The sequence below is a fragment of the Myodes glareolus genome, chromosome 25 (assembly GCF_982192425.1).
Source record: "Myodes glareolus chromosome 25, mMyoGla1.1, whole genome shotgun sequence".
NCBI lineage: Eukaryota > Metazoa > Chordata > Mammalia > Rodentia > Cricetidae > Myodes > Myodes glareolus.
The window spans coordinates 37,587,784-37,612,051 of record NC_142050.1 but is presented as its reverse complement, the minus strand read 5'-3'; the positions used below and the strand labels follow the sequence as shown (position 1 = coordinate 37,612,051).

Here is a 24,268-nt window from a genome sequence, read left to right as displayed (position 1 = left end):
GCAGACACGCAAGTGCACTAACTCTCCTCTTGGGAGGAGGGAAACATGAATATTCAAGCTCGTTCCCTTAAAACAAGACTGCATTCCTGTTTTGAGTTACTAGGTCTACAGGATAGCCTGCTGACATCTTTCCAAACAGCTTTAATTTTTCTTTCACTTTAGAGTTCCTTCAAGAAACAAAGGCTCCACTTGCTATTAACAAAATAATGCGCCTGCCTCAGCCAGCTTTTATCTCTCAATATTGCTTCTGTCCAAATTTGGACAGACTCCAACCCTCTAGGACTCACCCTGACACCCCCAAATTGTTGAGGTTGTGAGAAACGGTTTTATTCTATAGATGGTGGCTAGCACACAAAACGCCAATACGCCAAAAATCTTCACCTTGTAAATCTTTTATTTAAATTTTTTAATCATCTAGAAAACCTCTGGTTTACACAAAGGCCTTTCATTCAGGGAACTACCGACCCCTTCCCTCCCTCCTTTGCCACTATTAGGAATTATCCAACCATGGCAGACTGTGAGATTGCTCTCTCACCAATAGGATGAGACAAGGTCATCCATCACCTGTGTTAGAATAACAAATGAGCGTCCTGCCCTACTGTGCTTGCAAGGCTAATTTAGGTTATGGCATACTCTTGTTACAAAAAAAAAAAAAAAAAAAAAAAAAAGACGTTGCCTTGCAGGGTTCCAGTGGGCTTGTTTTGTTTTTGTGACACTGAGAATAATTTCCAACAAGGTCTTCCCCGATATGCTGCAGTCTGGGTTTGTTTGCAGAACGTGCAGTGATAACGTTAGCCTGCCATGCTCACGCTTTGGAGAATCGCTATAGTGTTCCATATTCAAGAGGCAAGTACAGGACTAGATACTTATCAAGGACAGACCTGGCAGCACCGCATATGATGAATAACTTGCCTTCTGTGCCACCATGTGGGACTCTTTGCCCTTGTATGTAACAGGAAGCCTGTCCTAGGAGGTTTTCAATCCAATTAGAACTCATTGTAAGACCCTGAATAAAACTTGACTTCTTCCCACCAAGCCTCCAAATACTGGTTTTTGGGTGGCAAGCAGGCAAGACCTACTCTGAGAAAAAAAAAAAAAAATGACAGTGACAGTAAAAAAGTTCTTAGCACATCAGTATGTGTGTATTGTTGTTATGTGTGGGCACACATGTACCAGGGCGTGCACCCACGTGGAGGTTAGAGGACAACTTTCAGTTCTCTTCCATCATGTATCCAGGTTTACATTATTTGTGTGTGTGTGTGTGTGTGTGTGTGTGTGTGTGTGTGTGTGTGTGTGTGGTTGTTGTTGTTATGTGAGTATGAATGTCTGCCATGGCACACACATGGTCAGAGGAAATCTACAGGAGTTGGTTCTCTCTCATCATGTATGTCCCAGAGACTGAACTCGGGTCAGCAGGTGTGGCAGCACACACCTTTACTCATTCAGCCTGCTAAGCTACCTCACTGGCTTTACTAAATATAAACAGTCTTTCTTGAGCTTTAAGGAACCTAGGACATCTGATGAACTTTGGATAACATCAGGAGTAAAGCCTTTCCTTGCGTTTAGTTCTGTGCATAAACTATCACAAAGCATGTAAGTTGCTATGAGGTTTAACCTGTAGAAGATGATAAGCCTCTATTAAGAAAATCCAGGGGAGCCTCTTTCCTTTCTGCCACCGCCATGCCATCCAGACTGAGGAAGACCCGGAAACTCCGGGGCCACGTGAGCCACGGCCATGGCCGCATCGGTAAACATCACAAGCATCCAGGAGGATGCGGGAATGCTGGAGGCATGCATCATCATAGGATCAATTTCGACAAATATCATCCAGGTTACTTCGGGAAAGTTGGTATGAGGCATTACCACTTAAAGAGGAACCAGAGCTTCTGCCCGACTGTCAACCTGGATAAACTGTGGACGCTGGTCAGTGAGCAGACCCGGGTTAACGCAGCCAAGAACAAGACTGGAGTTGCTCCCATCATTGACGTCGTGCGATCGGGCTACTACAAAGTTCTGGGCAAGGGAAAGCTCCCTAAGCAGCCTGTCATCGTGAAAGCCAAATTTTTCAGCAGAAGAGCTGAAGAGAAGATAAAGGGTGTTGGAGGTGCCTGTGTTCTGGTGGCTTGAAGCCATTCAGGGAGGACAATTAAATGCTAACATTTTCCAAGTGGAAAAAAAAAAAAAGAAAGAAAATCCAGGGGAACTGGAGAGATGCCTCAGTGCCAAAGAGCATGTTCTGCTCTCCCTGGGGATCTGATTTCAATTCCCAGCACCCACATCACATGGCTCACAACCACATGTAAACTCAGCTCCAAGGGATGATACACACTTCTGACCTTCATGGTAACTGTACTCACATGCATGTATAAACTCCCTGTGTCTCTCTCTATTTTTTCTAGACAGGGTTTCTCTGTAGCTTTGGAGCCTATCTGGGAACTTGCTCTATAGAACAGGCTTGTTTTAAACTCACAGAGATTCACCTGTCTTCACTTCCCGAGTGCTGGGATTAAAGGCATACTCCACCACCTCCCAGATTTTGGTCTTGGGCTCGCTCTCTCTCTCTCTTTCTCTCTCTCTCTCAGAAAATACAGGAACTAATCTGTGGAATATTCCTTTACACTGTGTGAATGTATGTCATTGTGATTGGTTTAATAAGGAAGCCAACTGGCCAATAGCTGAACAGATAAGGTTGGGGGCACGCCAAACTGAGAATGCTGGGAGGAAGGAAGGTAGAGTATGAGGAGTCACAAGCAGACACAGAGAGAAACAAGATGGGCATGCCATGCTGAGAAAAGGTAACAAGGTATGTGGCAAAGTGTAGATAAGAAATATGGCTTAACTTAAATGTAAGAGTTAGCTAGTTAACAAGCCTGAGCTATTGGCCAAGCATTTATAATCAATATTAAGCCTCTGTATAACCATACAGAAGCAGCTTTGGGGGCAGAAACTTCTTCCAACACTAATCAGGAAGCTGAGACTGATTGGGATGGTCGCCACAGGAAAGATACAGAGACCACACCCTGGATGAGTCCCCCAAGGCTGGAGCCTTGAAGACAATAGCCCCTTCATGTCCTAAACCAACTCTTGGCTCCTAAATACTGGCTTTTGAGTGGCAAATTGTGTCTGCTAAAGACAAGTCTTGGGTTGAGCCCTGAACCTGTAAAATTCTCTCTGTGGATGAAAGTTGACTTTCTAGTTTATAGTCAATGGCATGATCTTCTCTGGACTACTGTCCACCACTCTGATGTGGATAGTTCTTCTGCACATGTGTTGCTTTTATTGGTTAATAAATAAAGAAACTGCTTTGGGCCTACAGCAGAGCAGAACAGAGCTAGGTAGGGAAAACTAAACTGAATGCTGGGAGAAAGCAGGCAGAGTCAGAGAGAAGCCAGGTAGCCCCACCAGAGAGAGATGCTGGACAGAACCTTCCCAGTGAGCCACAGCCATGTAGTGATACACAGATTAGTAGAAATGGGTTAAATTAAGATATAATAGTTAGCCACTAAGAAGTTAGAGCTAATAGGCCAGTGATTTAATTAATACAGTTTCTGTGTGGTCACTTCGGGACTGAGCAGCCAGGAACAGCAAGCGGCCTCTTTACACCACTCCTTCTAACAACATACACAACCGCTAAGATACAGTCCACGAATGGAAAGGGCAGACATTGTCACTTCCCAAACTGTCTAGCTCTAGGAAAGGCCACAGGACAAACACAGCTTATATTTCTAAAAGGCCATATGAGCTGACCATGCAGGACTGATGACCTGGACTGGGTCCTACTCAGAACCCAGGGTGGAGAGATCCAACTCCTGACACCGTCCTCTGACCTCCTCACTCACATATACACATCGCAAACACAGTAATAACAAATTCTACAAGAGCTTAGATGAACATCCAGAGTCCAAACCCCAGCTACGCCAACTAACCTTGTGAATTAGACAAGCAATCTTCCTCCTCTGAGCACCAAGGCCCTTCATCTGCACGGGCCATTTAAGTTAACAGGCTCATAGCTGCACTCAGGAAAATTCTTATTCCCTTTTTACCTTCTCCTTTCCTGGTATCTAAGTATTGCAGGTAAGCTGAAGTTTATTCATTCATCTTTCTTAATGAATCACCAAAAGGGTATGTATATGGAAAAAAAATAACTTCCTCTTTACCTTACTTCCTAAAGGTTTGCTACATTCCCTCCTCACCAAGAGAGGAAAATGTTGGCTCTATGGGAGGTCACTTATGGGGGTGGGCGGTGCTGAGGACTGAACCTAGAGCCACACACAGCAGGCAAGCCTCAACCACTGAGCTATAACACCAGCCTCACTATTTTTTGGTTTGTTTTGTGGGATTGGGGGCGGGGGTGTTTTCGGTTAGTTTGGGTTTGGTTTTTTGTTTATTTGTTTTGTGGGGGGGTTGTTTTGCTTTATTCAAGACAGGGCTTCTCTGTGTAGTCTTAGCTGCCCAGGAACTCACTCTGTAGACCAAGCTGGACTCGAACTCAGAGAGATCCACCTGCCCCTGTCTCCCTAGTACTGGGATTAAAGGTGTGCACCACCACAGCCCAGATCACTATTTTAAAGTGGAAAAATAAGTTCTGGAAAAAATTGGCAAACGTTAAAAATTGCCAGGAAGATAATTTGAAGAAAAAAAAAAGATAATTTGAACCCCAGTAAAATTTACCCAAATTGCAAATTGTGCCTTCAAAAGTTTCGCACTATTGACAGTGTCCATATAAAACTTAAAAATGAGTCATGTGGGAGAGGTATGTTGTTCTGGTGGAAGCTCCGCCCCAGCCCCTGGCATCCGTCTACCCAAAGAGTCTGGGACTTTCTGGTGGAAGCTCCACCCCAAATCCCCTCCCCCATCTCTCTCCAAACCCTGCTACATCTTAGAAAGCCTGCCAAATCATGACTCCCTCCACCAGAGATGCTTAAGACCACTCCCACAGGGTATTTAAACTGCCCTCCAGAAAACAGACTTGTAGTTTTCCGGTTTCTCTTTTCTGTCTCTGGCTGGAAAATCATTCTGAAGCGTTTTACCCATTAAACCTTGGCTTTTTGTAATTCTGTTTGATTTGGTCTGATTTAGATTACTGTGTCAGCAGAGAGCCTCATCAGGGTGCAGAAACTTTTCACAAATGTCTATGTGTGAACTTTCAACTTTTTCCCAAATATATACATCATTTTTTCTTTTTTCTCTTTTCTTTTTTTTCTTTTTTTGACTGGGGGCGGGCGGGGAGGAAGGTTTGAGACAGGGTTTCTCTATACAGTCCTGGCTGTCCTGGACTCACTCTATAGACCAGGCTGGCCTCAAACTCAGAGATCTGCCTGCCTCTGCCTCCAGAGTGCTGGAACTAAAGGCATGTACCACCCCCACCCATCTGTATACATCATTTTCAAAAAGAAAAAAAAATTAATGTGCTCTACAGGATTTGATGGCATTTTCTAACCCATGTCAAAGGGTGGGAACCACCAACAAGAACCATTTGACCAGAGAGTAAAAATAAAGAAAAGCAGGCCAGCATAATGGCTGAAGTAAAGACGCTTGATGCCAGGCTTGAAGACCTGAGGTCAGTCCCTAGAAAGCCTTATGGTTCTGATCTACACACACACACATACACCCCTATGGCACATGAGCTGTCTCCCCCACACCCACTCCCCACAGCCCTCCCCCTCTTACACAAGTAAGTGCAATTTTAAAACGGAAGAAAGAAGGGGCTGGAGAGACAGCTCAGTAGGTAGGAGCACTATGCTTCTCTTCCAGAGGACCCGAGTTCAGTTCCCATCACCCATGCTGTGCAGCTCACAACCTCCTAAAACTCCAAAGGAATCATTCAATGCCCTCTTCTGGCCTCAGGAGGCATCTGCACGCATGTGCGCGTGCACACGCACACACACACACACACATACACACACACACACACACACACACACACACGTACACACACACTTTTAAAAAGGGGAGGAAAACGGAAAAACAAAACAAGTAAATGTATTTTTTTGTTCTGCAGGACATTTTTCCGAAATGGTGACTCTGGCACCAGTTTCAGCTTCCCTCCCTTTATACCCTAAATAACCAGAAGTTTTTTAAACAGACCCTGAGGCTAGGTCACTGGGTAATTAGTAGTGTTTCTGCCACACGTCCCAATTTCAGATGTCTCAGCTGCCAAAGGACAGACCCTCGGGATCTGCCTTCACTGTGTGCCCACTGCCACAGTCACAGGAAGCCTCCTCCTTGCAGGAGGAAGGGCTTTGCTGCCTCCAGGATGTCCAGCTTGGGATCCAGCGAGCGGCCGAGCCCCTCCAGCACCATGATGGCAAACACAATGGAGGCAAAGTTGCTCTCGAGCTTTACCTGGAACAGAGAACAGGAGTTCTTCCCAGACCTCAGATTCAGCTGAGCATCCGGGACAACCACACCACTGACCCCTGCACCTCTCCTATGCTGCCCATGGGATTCTACCATCTCCCTACCTTTCTCCCAGCAGTCAGGAGGGTACACTGGGGCTTCAAGTGGCACCAAGAATAAGGGTACATCCCTCACCTAAGCACCACTAACATGAGCCGAGGAGGGCAAGGGAGGGATATCTGGCTGACCTTTTCTCCCTTTCCATGTTTTTTTTGTGTGTGTGTGTGTGTGATTTTTTTTCCTCTGTGTAACAGCCCTAGCTGTCCTGGAACTAGCTCTTGTAGACCAGCCTGCCTTGAACTCACAGAGATCTGCCTGCCTCTGCCTCCCAAGTGCTGGGATTAAAGGCATGAGCCACCACCGCCCGGCCTTTTTCCATGTCTTTAAATACATTTTCCTATATCTAAGGATTACAGCACTTAGACTCACTACATAGATTGACAAATCCAGGGACTTTGTTCTCAAGGGAACATGAGGCCACTGGGCCTGCTTTAGAAGATTAAAAATTGACAATCAGTATACAAAAAAGCTGAGGGAAATTAGGTGCACCCACTCCACTGTCCTGTGCCCTCCCCACCTCTTCCCAAGATTCTCTCTAATAACACCTCACCTTGTGAATCATCAGAAGCTTAAAGACACTGGAGAGGAGGCTGGAAACATGAAGCTGGAAAACAAAAGAGCCCAGTAGAATCCCGGAAGCATTTCTGCCCTTCCCTTCCCGTCCTTTCCCACTTCCGTGCTCCCCACTGCTGATACTCATGTGTGTGCACACACTGAGAGGCTCCTTGAGGCTACCTAAGGAGCCGCTGCAAGACATACTGAAACTTTGCTGGTAGGCCACGACCTCGTGGTGATGCAGAGATTTAATAAAAATGGGTTAAATTAAGATGTGAGAGTTAGCAAATAAGAAGCTAGAGCTAATGGGCCAAGGAGAGATTTAAGTAATATAGTTTTCTGTGTGGTTATTTCTGGGCTAAGCAGTCAGGAACCAACAAGCGGCCTCCTTACAACAAAGTGGTGCCCACGTGGCCAACTAAATCCATGTAAAACCTGATAAAGCTTAAAAAGGAATCCTAGACACAAAAGAACAGAGTAAAGCATGGTTTGGTAGCAGCATTTTCTTGGGTAGGCTCTGTTTGCTAGAAGCAAGCAGAGGCATGCCTCCTTTAAGAGAGGCTTCGCTGATTCAGTGGTAGCAAAAAAAAAAAAAAAGGCGCACTGTTTTGAAACTGCAGGTTCCTGGGCCGTGCTGCCAGTACAAACTCTGACGAGGTCTGGCTATGGAGCATTTAGATGGTTTTGTGAGCAGAGTGCTACAACGGCTTAACGGCTCAACATAGACCCACTGCATACTTGGAACTGGGGCAATGTGTGCAGCTTGCAGAAGCAGTGAACAGATTTCCGCCATGTTGGACTGTGTGGAGCAGGCAGGCAGGACCATATATACCCTAGTAATGCCACAGCTTAGGTTTTTAAGGAGTGCTTAGCATTTTAAGAAGAACTCCTGGACAGAAAATAATTACAGATATACAATAAAGACAGATTCAGATAAAAAAAAAAAAAAAGACCTCTAAATGGTCAATGTACATAAGCTTGGGAGAGAGAAGAAAAAGAGTAAAGAGACAGTAAATGTAATATAAAAGAGTACAGACAGAAATAGATTAAAGGAGTAAAGATAATAAATATTAAACTTGTAGAAAAACTAAAATAAGCCATGTAAAGATGGAATGAACACAAAGAGTCTGAATTGTGTATATTATTGTGTTTTCTTTGAATTTTTTGACTGCAGAGAGACATTTGATTCTGGGGATTGCTAAGATAAGACAACATATATACTTTAAAGGTATCTTGATTTCAAATATGGATCTAAGAATATGTTACTTTGGAAAAGAGGTTCTTCTTTTGTTTCCACAAAGGATTAGAACCTGTGGATTAATTCCAGACTAATGTGGTTTGATGGACCAAGATGCCCTGAAAGGTCACCGTGAACACCCCTCAAAAATTACTTTGCCCAACAAAAAGCAGGAAACAGATTGGAGAGAACTACACCCACATTCCCAAATATTGTTTATAAATGTTTGTTTACATTTAAAGGGGGGTATGCTATAGAGATTTTCATTGATATGGATCTTGGTTTATTTGATACAAATTTAAGGTCAATTTTGTTATATGTATATTTCTGCTTATGATTAAGGTATTGTGTTTGTGCAGCTCATTTAAAATATAATGTATAATTAAGAAATACAGGTTAGGGGCTGGTGAGATGGCTCAGTGGTTAAGAGCACTGATTGCTCCTCCAGAGGACCTGGGTTCAATTCCCAGCACCCACATGGCAGCTCACAGCTGTCAAGAGAATCTGACATCATTATACCAATGTGCATGAAATTAAGTTAAATAAAGTTAAAAAAAAGAAATACAGGTTAATAGTTAAGTTTGTAGTCATGTTAGTTAGATTTTCTAGATGGATAGAGATGTATTTCAGATGGATAAGCGTTCTTCAAATCTTCCAAAGACTATAGAATATGGTATTTAAAATGTTTTAATAACTTAGAACTTTTCATGACAATGAGACACATCTGCTCCTGGCAGCACCAATTACTTCAAGAGGATGATGGGCACTGAAGAGGCTTCTTATGGTGTTGGTTAGCCATTTGGGCAAGAAACTGATCTTGCCTGGACTGCTTGATGAAGTGGATTTGCAGGACCCACAGAGAAATGACTGCTGAACTTGCCTAAAGGTGAGACGATCCTTCGGGGTTCCTGCTTCATGAAAGAGTCTGCCAGACATTCTGCAGGACACAGAAGAAAGTGACTGACAAACTGCCAATATATGCAGGACTGTCTTTGAAATTTCCTGCTTCATGGAAAAGTATGTAAGATACTATGGGCCTGTAGGCTGAAGATGGATGCCTCAACGATACAGAAAAACCTTGAGTAAATGTCCAGGCAACAAGATATCTCTATCAGTTCTAGAGTTTTGGAAGCTGCTTACAATGTACTTCCTGTTTACTTAAGTAATATTATATCCTTCTGTGGTCTTTGATGGAGTTGAAGAATTGATAGTTATAGTTTTCCTTAGTTATAAAGTAGATATAAATATTATAACTATAATTCTTGCTTGATACCTGTTTTGTTATATGTAATTTTACTATGTTAAAGTTAAAACCTTCCTTTTCATTTAAACAGAAAAGGGGAGGTAATGTGGGATTCCCCTCTGTATGTTGTGAATACCACTGATTAATAAAGAAACTGCTTTGAACCTATAGCAAGGAAGAACTTAGCTAGGCAGGGAAAACTAAACTGAATGCTGAGAAAAAGGAAGTGGAGTCAGGGAGAAGCAATAGAGCCCTGACAGAGACAGACATGCTGAAACTCTAGCCAGTAAGCCACAGCCCGTGATGATACAAAGATTAATAGAAATGGGTTAAATTAATACGTAAGAGTTAGCCAATAAGAAGCTAGAGCTAATGGGCCAAGCAGTGATTTAAATAATATAGTTTTCTGTGTGGTTATTTCAGGGCTGAGCAGCCAGGAAGCGACAAACAGCCTCCTTATAACACCAAACAGGCTCCACCAGCATATTGGTCACAAACGCCTGCAAAAGAAGCCTCAGAGCCATATTCACTCCATCCTTCTCCCCATCCCTTGTCACACTCAGAATGTTCCCAAGGAAACAGATGAGGGTGTAGCTCAGTAGCAGAGACAGAAGCTTGCCTGATGTAGACATGAGTTGAGGCATGCATGTGTGTGAGTGTGTGAGTGTGTGTGTGTGTGTATGTGTGCACGCGCGCATGCACACGCAGGCATCTGCATGCGTGCATGCACATATGTGTATATGATTAGTAACCGTCTACATAAATCAGGTCAGCATCACTGGTGGCTACTCTGCAAGGCCAGTCCTGCTAATGTACGCCATCAACTTGACAAACACAACTGAGTTAACAAAGCGTGAGTATACCATGCACTCTGGGTCAGGCCAAACAAGGGACACAGGCTTATGGTACATCTCTGGGACGCTGCCTCCCCTGCATGTTTAGGCATCTCCACAACAGCTAATCCCTGAATAAAGCAGGGATTCTGCCAGCAAGGAGCCTATGATTTCAGTCAGTCCCTTGAGCTTCTTAGAAGATGTGAGAACAAGACATTTTTTTTTGACATATTTTTTTTAAATATTTATTTATTATGTATACAATATTCTGTCTGCAGGCCAGAAGAGGGCACTAGACCTCATTACAGATGGTTGTGAGCCACCATGTGGTTGCTGGGAATTGAACTCAGGACCTTTGGAAGAGCAGGCAATGCTCTTAACCGCTGAGCCATCTCTCCAGCCCTTGACATATTTTTTTTTAACCTGCTTCAAAAACTCTACTGCCTGCAGGGCAGTGGTAGTACACATCTTTAATCTCAGTACTTGGGAGGCAGAGGCAGGTGGATCTCTGAGTTCCAGGCTAGCCTGGTCTGCAGAGCAAGTTCCAGGACAGTCAGGGCTACACACACACACACACACACACACACACACACACACACAAAAAAAAAAAAGAAAGAAAGAAAGAAAGAAAGAAAGAAAGAAAGAAAGAAAGAAAGAAAAAACCACCCATCTCAACTCCAGCCCCAAAAAACCTACTCTTTGCAGGCTCCCTATGAAGTGGACCCTGGTGTGAGCTCGGCTCTGCCCAAGCGCACGGTGCCTGCCTACCTTCTCCAATGTGATGATGTTCTCTCTGGCCTGGGTCACCAGTGTAGCCATCTCAGCCTTGAACCTTTCCACATCCTTGCACTCATTGGCCCGGGCATGATGCAGCATGAGCTCAGCTACTCTGTGGCCCTGGAGGGACACAAGAAAAGTGGCTTGGGAGAGCAGAGCAGGCACAAGGTGCTCTTGTCCTGAAAGTGTCCTCTGCCCATCCCACGCAACCATGTCTCATGCTCACCTGCACTCACATACAGATAACACACAAAAATAATAAATAAAAAATTCTTAAAGCTAGCGTCCTGTCCCTACCATGCCAATAATTTTGCTGAGAGAGTAAGAGAAACTAGAGTCCCACAATGCAGGGAAGAAGAACTTCCCAACTAAGGGTGCCAACCTTAAGCTGCCAAGCCTGAGAACCAGCACATTGTCAGTGCCCACACACACACACACACACACACACACACACACACACACACTCGTGTCCAACCACAGCATCCTGGCAACCACGGGCTTTCACCAGAGACACAGGCTGAGAAGGAAATCAGTTCCCCAGTGTCTAAAGGGCCAACCTCAGTGAGTCTCACCTGCCCCAGTGCTATAGCCAGGAAAACTGCCCGGAAATTCCTCAGGTCTGAAGCCTGCAACTCTGCCACAATGCCAGCATCCAACAACACCAGGCGCAGGGGGCACAGGGCAGGTGCTATGGTAGCCACCAGTGTGTCACGGACATTCACCTGCTGCTGTTGAGTCTCCAGGCTTGGGGACAATCCATCAGCACCCTGGACCAGGATGTTCCCAGGGTGAAGGTCTCCATGCACAAAGTTATCCACAAATATCTGGAAGAGACTGCACTAGTCAGGTCTGCGTCCACCCTCCCAGCCTAGCACCACTGGGTACCTGCAGAAAAGGTTTTAGGGGACGGCAGGCTGCCAGTGACAAGTCACGGGGGTGGGCATCCCACAAGCCCTTGCAGCTAGGGGCTCTTAAACAAGAATTGCACAGGGATAAGTCAAATCATAGGTTTGGTTCTGTTGGGTTTGAGTTTTAATTTTATGATACAGGATCTCATGGAGCCCAGCCTGGTCCTGAACTAAGAAATCCTCCTGCCTCCAGTTCTCAAGTGCTAGAAGATCAAGGGCAGAGATGCAAGGTCCTGCCTCAACTGTCCCTCCCTGTCCCGAGGTAGTAGGTGACAGAACCAACATCTGGATCATCTGGATTCAGAGAATACCAGATCAACTCTGCTACAGCTCAAATGTGCCTCCAACCCTTGAAGTGTCGGTGTGACTTTGACACCACCAGGCCTGAGTTCTTTCTCAGAGCCAAAGCAACAGTTTCAAACCTCCTGTCTTCCCCGCATTTGCCCCACAATCAGAAGACAACCTCAGCTCTGGACCAGCCAGGCAAAAGCCTCTGGATGCCCCCACACTTACTTCCTCTCCCTCGATCCCCAGGTTTCTCAATTCACTGTTGGAGATTCCAAGTACTATCCTATATGTCCCAAGTGTTTGAGAGCACCCACCGCCTTTTTTTACACTCCTGGTAGCAGACACATCCCAGTCCTAGCTCTAACAGCTAAGTATGTACCCAGACTGAGCAGTCACTGGTGGTGAGATTCCCTGATGCAGCCCGGAAGAAGACAGAACCTCTCCAGATGAGGCCCTCCGCCACTCCTCCTCCTCATCTGGATGGACAGGCATGAGATAGAAAAGCTCACTCGGGGCTTCCCAGATGAGAGACCCAAGTATATTATAGAATCAACATCAGGCCACTGTGCCAGTACACTTGGGCCATCATCCTGTAATCCTGTAATGCCAGCATGTGGGTGGTAGAAAAACTAGGATCAGGAGTTCAAAAGCCATCCTCAGCTACAGAGCAAGTTCTAGCCTGTGGAGGCCCAAAGAGGCCAAAGGTCAGAGAGTGTAGGACTTGTTTCTAGTTCATTCAAGGTTATTGTGCTTCTAACAAAGGTCCCACCTAGTTGTAAATCAGAGTTCTGTTCTTTCTTGATTATTTTCAACAGGTGAGGCTAGTTGCCAGCCCTTGCGCTCCAGGAATAGGGAAGTAGTTGGTTCCTATCTCTAAACAGCCAACACAGGTCTAGTTCCCTTTATTCCCAGGGAGTGGTTTACCTACAGAGTGTTTGGTGTAGGGTGTGAGTCTCGAGTGAGCAATGAATGTAGCCCGTGACTTTCAATTTATATGTTAATGCTGTCTTTTGTTTTACTCCTACCTTTTGGGGTCAGAGGTATATTAACCAGTAGGAAATTAAACGTGGGCAAACTTTCAGTACTCACTGAGAACTTCCCTCCCGACACTATCCTACATGTTTCTGCATTTTATTGTTTTCATTCGTGTCTTCATATTCTTTACTATATTTCTAAATACCCACGCCTCCAGTTCTGGAGAAAGGTATTTGGGTCGAGGCTGGCCCCCGACACAAGCCCAGTCTTAGCTACATGAGACCTCATCTCAAAAAAGAAGAAAACGAAATCACCTTTGCCTCTGGCTCTGCTACAACAGTACCCAGCACCCGGTCTCACCTCGGTCCTCAGCCCAACTCCACGCTGACAGCTATGCCACGGTTAGCTGATCTCTCTGCCTCACATCCTTCCACTGCCTGCATCAGAACTAAGGAATGAGTTTTTAAAATTCATTATGGGGCCAGTAAGATAGTTCAGTAGGCAAAGGTGCTTGCCACCAAGCCTGACCACGATAGTTCCGGAGGCAGAGGTGCCTGCCACCCAGCCTGACCACTTGAGTTTGACCCACAGGACCTGCATGATGGACAGAGGACGGGTTCCGATACGTTGTCCTTGGACTTCCATGCACACGCTTGGCGTGTCCAGGTTCACGCATACACAAGTTAAAAAAGGTGGCTCCGTAATTAAGAGCACCAGCTGCTCTTCCAGAGAACCTGGGTTAGAGCCCCAGCACCCACGCAGCAGCTCACAACCATCTGTAACTCTAGCTCCAGGTTATTTAATGCCCTTTTCTGGCTTTCTGGGCACCAGGCAAACTTTTAAAAATAAGAAAATTTTAAAATCCACTTCAGACCTGTATACTTGCCAGGCAGGATGGCCTATAAACCTTAAATAGTGGAGGCCGGAGGCTTAATGTGAGTTTGAGGTCACCCTGGGCTCTATAATGTTTCAACTCACTCGAGGCTATACAGAAAGAACCTGTCTCAACTTAATTATATGTGTGCATGTGTGTGCGTGTGTGTGCGTGTGCGTGTGCGTGTGTGCATACTTCAGCAAATATTGTAATAATGAAAGCTGAAATATTTTTAGGGGACGAGGGATGTAGGTGGGCCTTCTGTTATGTGTTATTTTCATTGGTTAATAAAGAGACTGCCTTGGCCCTCTGATAGGACAGAAAATTAGGTAGGCGGAGTAAACAGAACAGATTGCTGGGAAGAGGGCGATGAGGCAGATGCCATGGAGCCAGCCACCAGGTCAGACATGCTGAATCTTTCCTGGTAAGCCACCACCTCATGGTGCTACACAGATTATTAGAAATGGGTTAATCAAGATGTGAGAGTTAGCCAGTAACTAACTCTCTAGAGATAATGGGCCAGGCAGTGTTTAAATGAATACAATTTGTGTGCTATTTTTCCGGGGCTAAGCTAGCCCTGTGGGAGCCAGGCGGGATGAAAAGCAGGCCTGCCCGCAGCCCCTCACTACAGACGAGAACTCAGATAAGTTCCTTGCCCACAGATTGAAGTCCTGACTCTGAGTTCTTCTGCACAATGTGCCTTCACGTCTGCCGGCACACACCCTGGACACAGGCTGCAGTCTCCAGACAAGTCCCACCATTGGTCTTCACGTTGGTGACACAGCCTCCCCATCCCAGATGAAACAGAATCACTTCCTGAGTGAAGCCCTGGATCCACAAAAGATCCCTTCAAGCTAATCCTTGAGCACGGGCCCTCAATAGCATGTGCTTCTTCCCCACTGGTTTACCCTGTAGTCAGGTCTGTTTTTAATAATTCCAACACTTAACTCAGCATTTGGCATACAGCAGGTACTCCACAAATACTGAATGACTGAACGAATGAATGAATGAAGCAGTATCTAACACACATCTTACCTGCTGCTGGTCTACACAGTGCACTTACCACTCTTTCCACAGCACATGAATGCGCACCACAGATCAAGGGCTCAGCACAAGCTTCAGGTCACAGAAGCGTTTGGGGGACTTCACTCAGCTGATGTTCTCACCCTGCAGCTCTCTACTTGGCTGGCCCTTCCAGCTGATGCCTGGCAGAACCCTCTGCACTTTCCCTTATGCAATCTGTTCATGTACTGAACCTCAACATCCGGGGCCTCCAGCTCACCATCTTGAAAAGCATGTTGATCCCCAGCTGTGCAATCCTCCTCTTCAGGTCGGCAGGAATCCCTGCCTCCTGGTAGTTGGACACCGGAACACTCTCCTTAAAGACAGAGGGGAGACAGCTTTAACCTGCTGGCCACACCCCCTCCTCCCTTGGCCAGGTCACTCTTCTGTCCTGTCTTCCTCAGACAGCAAGAGGACCCAGAAGCTGATCCGAGAACCCCTATAAATCTGTCACTAACACAATGGTTTTAATCTATTTCCTTCATTTACTTCTCAAAAGAAATGCCCAAGGGTTTGCAGCCATTGACTCTGCTACTAACAGGAAAGAGATGCTTGGAGCCCTGGGAAAAGACAGAGCAGGTGCTGAGAGTGAGCCAAGTGTCAGGCGTGGTAGTGCAAGCCTGGGAGGCAGAGGCAGGAAGGACAGCGATGTAAGGCCGGCGTTGGCTACATAGAAAGTTTAAGGCCAACCTGGAATGTGTAAGACTGTCTCAAAGCAAAATAAAACAAGAAAGGAATCGTCCAACAGAGACGCACTGGAGCTCCAGCAGGAAAGGGACAGGAGAGCCAGGAGAATGGACAGCCAGCAAATCAACACTTGGTTCCGTGTGTCAAGGCAATCCACTGAGACAGAGCGTATTTTATTTAAAAAGCCCAGAAAGCCCAAGAACGGGCTCAGAGCTACGCAGCTAGGAAACAAGACCCTGGATGCCATCACCATTTCCTAATGCGACAGGTCTAGGGGGCAGCTAAGGCAAAGGCTTGCTGAACACGTTTTCATTCAATGTGTCACTTTTTCCTGGGACAGTGCCATGAGGTCACCACCTAACAGGACAGCTGAGTAAGTTTTCAATTCTAGAAGCCTGAAGCTACCTGCAGCTCTCGGGACCAGCTCACTCCACTCCGCCTCTTCCTCCGGCTCCTTCCAGAGTTTAGGCGCACAGCAGGCTCATTTTTTGCAGTGCCAGGAACAGACCCCAGGACTTGCACTTGCTGGGCAAGGCCTCTACCACACTCAACCCTCTCCCAGTTTCCCATAGGAGAAGCACATCCTGTCTCCATCATGAAGTCTCTGTGGGGACAGCCAGCTAGGAGTGACAGCAGAAGCAGGTTCTTACTTCGTACGTTTCCACCAGTATATCCCTTGTGATGAAGGGGTGCAGCGGGGTGGGGAATTTCACCGACGTCACGTTCTCAAAGTTGTGCTGAAAGTGTTCCAGATTCCGAGCTTCATAACGCAGGTCTATCTGCAGAGGCGGAGAGGAAAGAAGAGTTAGCGTGGACACAGGGAGTACCTCTGGGGTGCTGGGAGAACCAGGTCAGCACACTCCCCTTCCTTTTTTCCTCACCAGCTTCCCTGGCTCCACCAGGAACCTCAGAGAAGACACACAAGCTAGCCCATAGCTGCCACAAAAGCAGAAACACCCACGATCCCCATGAACTTCTCCATGGCCGACCAGATCCCAGGATGAGATTTGGGCCCCCTTCGCAGATGTCCATCTGACTTCACGTTAGTGCCCACAGTGCCCGACTAGCCCAGCCCACTCGCCCTCTCCTTCCATAATGACCGATGTGCTGCAGGCACTTCCACACAGGGACGGCTTTGCCCTCCAACCCACTGGAGCAACTGCCACAGCTGAATGCCCAGCCCATTCACTTTTCGGTTTGTTTGTTTGTTCTTGATTTTTCGAGACAGAATAGCTTTGGAGCCTGTCCTGGAACTAGCTCTTGTAGAGCAGGCTGGCCTCAAACTCACAGAGATCCACCTGCCTCTTGCCTTCCAAGTGCTGGGATTAAAGGCGTGTGCCACCACTGCCCAGCTGCCCAGCTCCATTTATATTTTACTAAACTTCCCAATTCTTCTCCTAACCTGTCTGACTATATCCATGTTATGTGAATGGTGACATCCACAGTCTTTTAAAATTAAAAATAAAAAATTTTTGCTGGGCAGTGACCCACGTGGGTGTCATCCTCCAGAGCAGAGGTTTCAGGCCGGAGAGATGGTTCAGAGCACTTGCTGCTCTTGCAGAGGATCCACTCGCTCTGTGTAACTCCAGTTCCGGGAGACCTGGTCGCCTCTTTTGAGCTCTGTGGGCAACAGGTGTGCACGTGGTACACATACACATATGCACACAAAAGACTTATACATATAAAACAAATCTTATTTATTTGTTTGTTTTATTTTTGAGATAGGGTTTCTCTTTGTTGCCCTGGATGTCCTGGAACTTGCTCTGTAGACCAGACTGGCTCCTCTCTCTTGGTCCACCTCCTCTGGTGCCCCCTCCCTTCCTCTATCACACCATTAAGACTTACAGAGTGTTGGGCACCCTTGTGGCCTGAGACCCCTCGCTCCTGAGAGTGTAGTGACTGTGACATGACTACACAAATGAGCAGACACAGACTCTTAGACACACACCCTGTCAGTCAGGGTTAGCCGAAGAGGCTGGGTAAACAAATGGGTAAACATGGGGATGTGAGTTTCGAGAGATGGGACCCTGACGTCTATCAGGTTTTTAATGGGAGCTGAAGCTCAGAGGGAAGGTGAAGCCAGGAGTCAAAATGAAGACAGTGGTTAGACTAGAAGCCATTTTCTCTGTTTTAATTGTCCTTTCATAAAACTTGCAATACTCCAGGATAGAAAGCCAAGCTCATCTGGTCTGGATGCCGTATCACCCCTCTACACACACCTCTCAGTCCCCCACAAATTCCTATTTGAATCCTAGTCTCCAAGGTAATGGTATAGCCAAGTAGGGCTTTGTAGAGTGATCTGAGGATGCAGCTCTGTAGCATCCTTACACAAGGCCTAAGACCCTAGCTCCTTCTACCATGGGAAGACATCAATGGGCCAAATCTCTCTCTACCCCAGGCTCAGTCTTCAGAACTGTTGGTAAAGATTCACTGCGGCTCTACTTATTCCAACAGCCCAAATACTTGCTTTATTGTCTGTTTTTGGTTTTTGAAATAGGCCCTAGCTTCCTGGAACACACTTGGATTAAGCTGGACTTGAATTTACAGACATATGCCTGCCTCTGATCTTGACTGCTGGGATTACAGGTCTGAGCCACCACACCAGGTACCCAAATACTTTTGAAACATCAAAATGAGTGCCTGGAACTTAAAACTATTCAAAGATATATACGAAGTCTTGATGCATAGCTTCTGAAACCCTGCCCATACCTGAGCCACCCAATAGGGAGCCAGTACAGATGTCCACTTGAAGACCCAGGCACCTTCAACATAAGTTTACCAAGTCTGGCTACTTATACAAATGCCCCCAAGGGTCCCCAACAGGGAGAAGGTCCTTGTCTACTCTATTAGCTCTAAAAACAAAGTAAAACAAAGCTAATGAGTCTTCCTGCTCTAGAGTTCAGCCTCTGATGGTGGCAGAGTTAATACAACCCACTTAGTTTCATTTTACCCTGAGGCACAAAGAGACTGCATTTCCTAAGTGCTCTCAGAGTTCCAAGCAGCTCTGGCTGGCAGGCTGGAAGGAAGAGATTTTCCCACCTCATGGCCTGTCCATAAAATCTCTTACATCTCCCATGTCAGCACCATTCCACACCAACTATGTTGGAGATGGAATAGGGGACAGGAGGGATAGATAGGAGCATTTTGTTCGTATCACAAGACAAAGCTGTATTTTATATTGCAAAAAGGAATCTCTGTCATAGCGTAACAGGCACTCCATGTTAATTGCTTGCTATGAGATGCTGTGTTCCCCACCTCTACTCAGATGCCCCTGGAGAAGCACAGGTTGGTAAGTGTGGACACGAGATAGTTGGTGTTTCTAGAACTGCCCCAGCTCAGATACCCAGAGAGTGCGGAAGAACTCATGTGACAAGCGCCAGAGAAACACAATCTCAAAACTACAGCCAACAGACTGCCTAGAAGGGCAAGACGGAGCTCTGGAATGAATGACCGCCTTTGTTTCCCCGCTCCCAGCCACCATATAAAGCCTGGTAACTGGAGAAAATGCATAAGGCAGGTCTTTCTTTAAAAGATGTTATCTATTACCTTCCCAAATCGCAGGCTCTCCAAATAAAGCACAATTTAAAGATTCAATCCTGGGCCAGTGAAATGGCTCAGTGGGCAAAAACGGTGCCATGGGAGAGTCAGTCTCAGAGACCCACCCTGTGGAAGGAGAGAACTGGCTCCTCAAAAGTGGAGAGATGGCTCAGAGGTTAAAAGCACTGACTGTTCTTTTCAGAGGTCCTGAGTTCAATTCCCAGCAACCACATGGTGGCTCACAACCATCTGTAATGAGTTCTGGTGCCCCCTTCTGACATGGAGGTGTACATGCAGACAGAACACTGTATACATAATAAATAAATAAATAAATCTTTTTAGAAAAATGTCCAGCTGGGTGGTGGCACACACCTTTAACCCCAGCACTCAGGAGGCAGAGGCTGGTGGATCTCTGTGAGTTTAAGGCCAGCCCGGTCTACAAAAAAAAAGTCCTGACTTCTGCATATGCCTCCCCATCTCCATATACCACACAAGAATAAATAAAATGTAAAATAAAAAATGTCAAGGTTCAATGATTTTGACTCTATTCCTTGGCCACTGTCGTGATAGCAGCACAGGTCCTGGTTTTCCAGCTTTAATGGCAATCTTGCAAAGAAAATGGCTCCTAGAACCACTCCGAAGAAGAGCTCTCTCTTCCCTCAAGTTACCTGAGTATACGCACGAAATAGTCTACATGTGAGAACCTGGTGGACTGGGCCCTTCTCTGTTGCTAGCGTGACCCACCTTGACCAATAGCTCTCATGCCCTGTGAACATGCTGGGAAATGACCTACCCGTTCACCTGCTCAGAAGAACTATGGTAGGTGCTATTTACAGCTGAGAGAAGGAGTCACCTGTTGGACCATGAGCTTCTCAAATTCCTCCACAACCTCAGGCAAACTAAGCCATTTGACTCCCGGTAAAAGCCCCAGGGCTTGGCTGCCGATCTTCATCAGCAGTACGTCCACGTACACCTGAGTGAGCAGGCCAGGGTGTAACACCTGCCAGACAGAACCAGGAGACAAGACAGAATCAGGAGACGGCATCTGACCTAGCAAGCACCGGCTCCCACCACAGAAGAACCAGAGCCTCTCCTCAAGACAAAGGGTAGTAACCCATGATGCTCCTGGGTGGTAGTCCCTCCACTCAAGATTTTGGAAATAGCAAAATCCAAGTCATTTTCCCCCTCCCTCAGACTACTCAGACCACCTCCACAAAGTCAGGAAATGAAACCAGGGTTTGTGGTGGAGGAAGACACCTTGAATTCCAGCACACAGGAGGCTGGCAGATCGCTGTGGTCCACCGTAGTGAGCTCTGGGACTACCAAGGGAGCTCCATAGAAAGACTACCTCAAGGAAACAACTTGAACCTGGAGGCCTAGGAGCACCAGTGATCCCTGATTCTTGGGAGGGAAGACTCATAGGTTCAAGACCTGTCTAGGAAACTAACTTGGGGGGGGGGGTGTGTGTGTAAGAAATGAAACAGCTTCCGTTTAACAAGCATTGGCTGATCTAACAAGAATACAGGTTGAGCAGCCTGTATTCTAATCCAAAATCAAAAACTCAAAATGCGGCCGAATCTGAAACGTTTTAAGGACTGACCTAACACAAGTGAAAAATCCCAATCAGATGATGGTTGAAGTCAGAATGAAGTTGTGCTAAGAAACATTGCAAGAGATCTTCTACATGTATGAGGGGTGTGTGTGTGTGTGTAATATAAATGAACTTTGTATTTCATGTTTAGACATGGCTCCTATACCAGGAAAGCTCATCAAAAGATACGCATGGTACGGAGATCAAAGATGGGGCGCACCAGACTGGGGTTGTGAGATCACTTACTTTCACTGCCACTGGGATGAGGTGATCTGACTTAGGTGGATGGCCAGGAACCTGAGACGTGCTCCCTTCTGACCTAACAAGGTCAGCTTTAGGGAAAAGTAGCTTTTCTAGAAATGCTTCATCGGCAAGGCTTTCTGAAGGCTTCCACTCCTTCGCAAAGGGCTCTCCCAGCATCCCGACTGCCCCAGTTCCTGAGAACAGCCGTGGGACAGAGCGTTGCCCAAGTCTCCAGGCTCTGTCCTTCTCCAGCAAGGCAGTGCTAGCCAATGCTTTGTACACTTGGGCCACGCACCCTGAACCCACAGGCTCCTGGCTCTCGAAATAGAGGAGGCTGCCCCAATCCTCCCCAAACGCCTGCTGGAGTAGGCATTCCGTGTGGGCCCAAGGGTGGGGCGTCACCTGGACGTGGAGCTTGGAGAATTGGGCACAGAAAGCCTCTGAAAAGAGATCGCGCCGGGTGCTGGCCCATTGGCCCAGTTTGATAAATGTTGGCCCAGAGGTCTCTGTGGCTTTCAAAATTAGATGGAGCCAGAGGGTGGAGAAGCCAGGAGCCAGGTAGGTGAGAGGGTACAAGAAGAGCAGGGGGAAGAATTTCACCAAGAGAACGCCAGCGCGGAGCCCTAGGTGGAGACACAGATAGACACGGCCCAGAGGCCCTGCTGGGGCCACTTCCACTCGTCCATTTTCAGCCAGGTCACTCCAGTGGGTCTTTGGCTGGCCCAAGCTGCCAGGCGCCCCCTCTCCAACATCCCCATGGGCTGAGATAAATTTGGGGAAAGTACCCAGCAGAAACCAACATAGTCTGGCATTGCGAGAGCATCCCAGGGATCTGGGAAGGCCAAGTTCCTTCCTGAACTCAAAGCATCTTAAGTGTGACAAGCAGACCCTGACAGATAAACGCCAGAGGGTCACCATTCTCCCCAGGCCCCCAGGCCTAGGCTGCTTGTCTCCTACTTAAAAAGCCATTTGTGGAGATGCTCCGGGAGTGGCTGGGGTAAGTCGGGCCACCCACTTCCTCCCATCCAGGGACGCCGCCTAAGCCAAGCCAGGCCCGGGGCGGGCGGCGATCAGAGCCAGGGACCGCGGGTGACGCGGGGTCAGCACGCGCACGGGGCTGTGCGGAGCCAGACCGCAGAGTGCGAGGTGACACCGAGGGGGCGGAGGTGCGGACCCGTGGCCAGCAGCGGACGGCGGAGCTTCAGAGAGCCGCAGGGAGGCGAGTGCAAGGTCCAGGTCCCCGGGACGCAGCGAGGGTACGCGCACACCCAACTGCTCCTGGACCAGCACCGAGCTGGGAGTCGCCGGTGAGAGCACTCCGCGTCCTGGCCCGCGCCGCCCGCGACTTCCGGTACCTGGCCCCGCCCTCTCCGCCCAGAATGCGCTCCTTAAAGGGATCGCGGCGCACACCGGAGCAAGGCACACACCGAGTCCCCTGAATAGGCTTAGCGGAAAACACAGAAGTACCTTCTGTGACCCCTTTTTCCGCGTGGCCCTCTCCTCTTCGGAGCTACGTAATTTAAACCCTAGAACTGTTAATCCACCCGATGGATTGCTGGTGGGTCCAACGGAAGGCGAGCTTTTCAGCCACTGGGTGTGGGTCTTGGGTCCTAAACTGACTTAGCGGTGGTGTTTAGACCTTAGGGAATGACTTATACGTTTGACTAATACTTATTAAACCCCATCAGTCTTTCTTGAATTGATTCCAATATTTTATTGGTTCATAATAATATGTATTCAACGAGGTATTCTGTACTCTGGGTAGTAGACACATTCGTCCTATTGTCTCCCGCTAATTACTGGGAGAGTGGGTGGATAGCCAGGAACACGGTGCCATGGCTCCGGTGGCTAACGGTGCTTGCTGTCAAGAGGTCACCGGTTCCTTTAAGTCGTGTCCCCCACATATAAAATAACTGTCGTGAAAATAAAAGTGTAGCAAGCGCCACGAAAGCAATGAGGAGCAGGTGGTACCAAGGACCAGGCTACTTTGGAGAAGAAATAAGGGTCTTGGGAGAGAAGTCATATAAAGAAAGCTCGAAAGTAGGAAAAGACGTGTGTGTGTGTGTGTGTGTGTGTGTGTGTGTGTGTGTGTGTGTTTAATCTTGAATAACCAGAGGGAGGTCAGACATCACTGGGCTTCGGGTGTGAAATGGTGGGATGGAGTAGCCGGGGTGGGGGAGTGATGGTGGGGGTTGGAAAGATGGCTCAGTTAAAAGTGTGTGTTGTCCTTTCAGAGGGCCTGAGTTCAGTTGTACCCTCTTCTAACAACTCTCAAGCCCCTGTAACTCCAACTCTAAGGAATTTAACACCCTTTTCTGGCTTCTGAGGGAGAACACCCCATACACACATAAATCTTAAAATGTTGTAGGAGGTTGCTTGTTCATTTCCTGGCCACTCGGACTCCCAAAATAACCACACAGAAACAGTGTTAATTAAAACACTGCTTGGCCCATTAGCTCTAGTTTCTTATTAGCAAACTCTTACATCTTAATTTAACCCATTTCTATCAATCGTGTATCACCACTAGGCTGTGACTTCTGGGTAAAGTTTCAGTGTCTGTCTGTCTTTGGTGGGGCCACATGGCTTCTCTAGACTCTGTGTAACACCTGATCTCGCTGGAGACTCCCAACTGTAACTCCTGCGTCTGCATTACTCTCTTGGTACAGTTCATATGGGAGCCCGGCAAGGGCCTGGAGATTGAAAGAACACACAAGAGACCTGGGTCATTTGAAAGGAGATCAGCCGAAAGTCGTTTATTCAAACTTAGGGAAAACCTTAAATACCTAACTAACTGCTGCACATGGAATTCCACCCAGGCAGGTGGGAAATTGCCACACCCAAGATGGAGTAAACAATGCCCTATAGCTAATCATCAGGCAGGAGAACAGAAACAAACAGAAAACGCTGACTGGCCAGAGACTGTCCTCAAAATGAAGCCTGGGAGCAGGGGTAGACCCATGGGCCCTACAACTCTGCCTCCTTTCTCCCAGCATTCAGTT

General features: G+C 47.1%; 1 protein-coding gene, 1 long non-coding RNA gene and 1 pseudogene across 5 annotated transcripts; 1 reads left to right on the top strand and 2 right to left on the bottom strand.

Annotated features, from left to right (window-relative positions):
- Window positions 1–376: 376 nt before the first annotated feature.
- Window positions 377–5,858, bottom strand: LOC148117886 (uncharacterized). The gene is made up of 2 exons (XR_015736623.1): window positions 2,205–5,858; window positions 377–1,658 (listed from the first exon to the last, which is right to left on the bottom strand). It is a non-coding gene; the product is annotated as an uncharacterized LOC148117886 (long non-coding RNA).
- LOC148117887 (large ribosomal subunit protein uL15 pseudogene) lies at window positions 1,660–2,193 on the top strand (annotated as a pseudogene).
- A 108-nt stretch (window positions 5,859–5,966) lies between the features above and the next one.
- Adck2 (aarF domain containing kinase 2) lies at window positions 5,967–22,611 on the bottom strand. Of its 4 annotated transcripts, XR_014999965.2 has the most exons (9): window positions 21,273–22,610; window positions 20,289–20,435; window positions 16,549–16,677; window positions 15,432–15,527; window positions 11,677–11,928; window positions 11,096–11,224; window positions 9,132–9,188; window positions 7,010–7,063; window positions 6,277–6,345 (listed from the first exon to the last, which is right to left on the bottom strand). XR_014999965.2 is itself a non-coding variant. In XM_085683859.2 (8 exons), exons 1-8 carry the CDS (start codon window positions 22,185–22,187, stop codon window positions 6,208–6,210), a joined length of 1,710 nt encoding a protein of 569 aa, XP_085539985.2. In that variant the 5' UTR covers window positions 22,188–22,611; the 3' UTR covers window positions 5,967–6,207. The 4 variants fall into 4 exon arrangements, 3 of the variants coding, with proteins under 3 accessions (XP_085539985.2, XP_085539983.2, XP_085539984.2); XM_085683859.2 differs by lacking the exon at window positions 9,132–9,188 and having other exon boundaries at window positions 5,967–6,345; window positions 11,827–11,928; window positions 21,273–22,611; XM_085683857.2 differs by lacking the exon at window positions 9,132–9,188 and having other exon boundaries at window positions 5,967–6,345.
- Window positions 22,612–24,268: the final 1,657 nt, after the last annotated feature.

Coding starts and splice junctions, on each gene's coding strand:
- Adck2 (XM_085683857.2), bottom strand. CDS start 22,187: ATGGTGACCCTCTGGCGTTTATCTGTCAGGGTCTGCTTGTCACACTTA. Junction 11,929..15,431: donor TCAACATGCTTTTCAAGATG/GTGAGCTGGAGG, acceptor AGTCTCTTCCAG/ATATTTGTGGATAACTTTGT. Junction 6,346..7,009: donor AGCTTCTGATGATTCACAAG/GTGAGGTGTTAT, acceptor TCTCTGTTCCAG/GTAAAGCTCGAGAGCAACTT.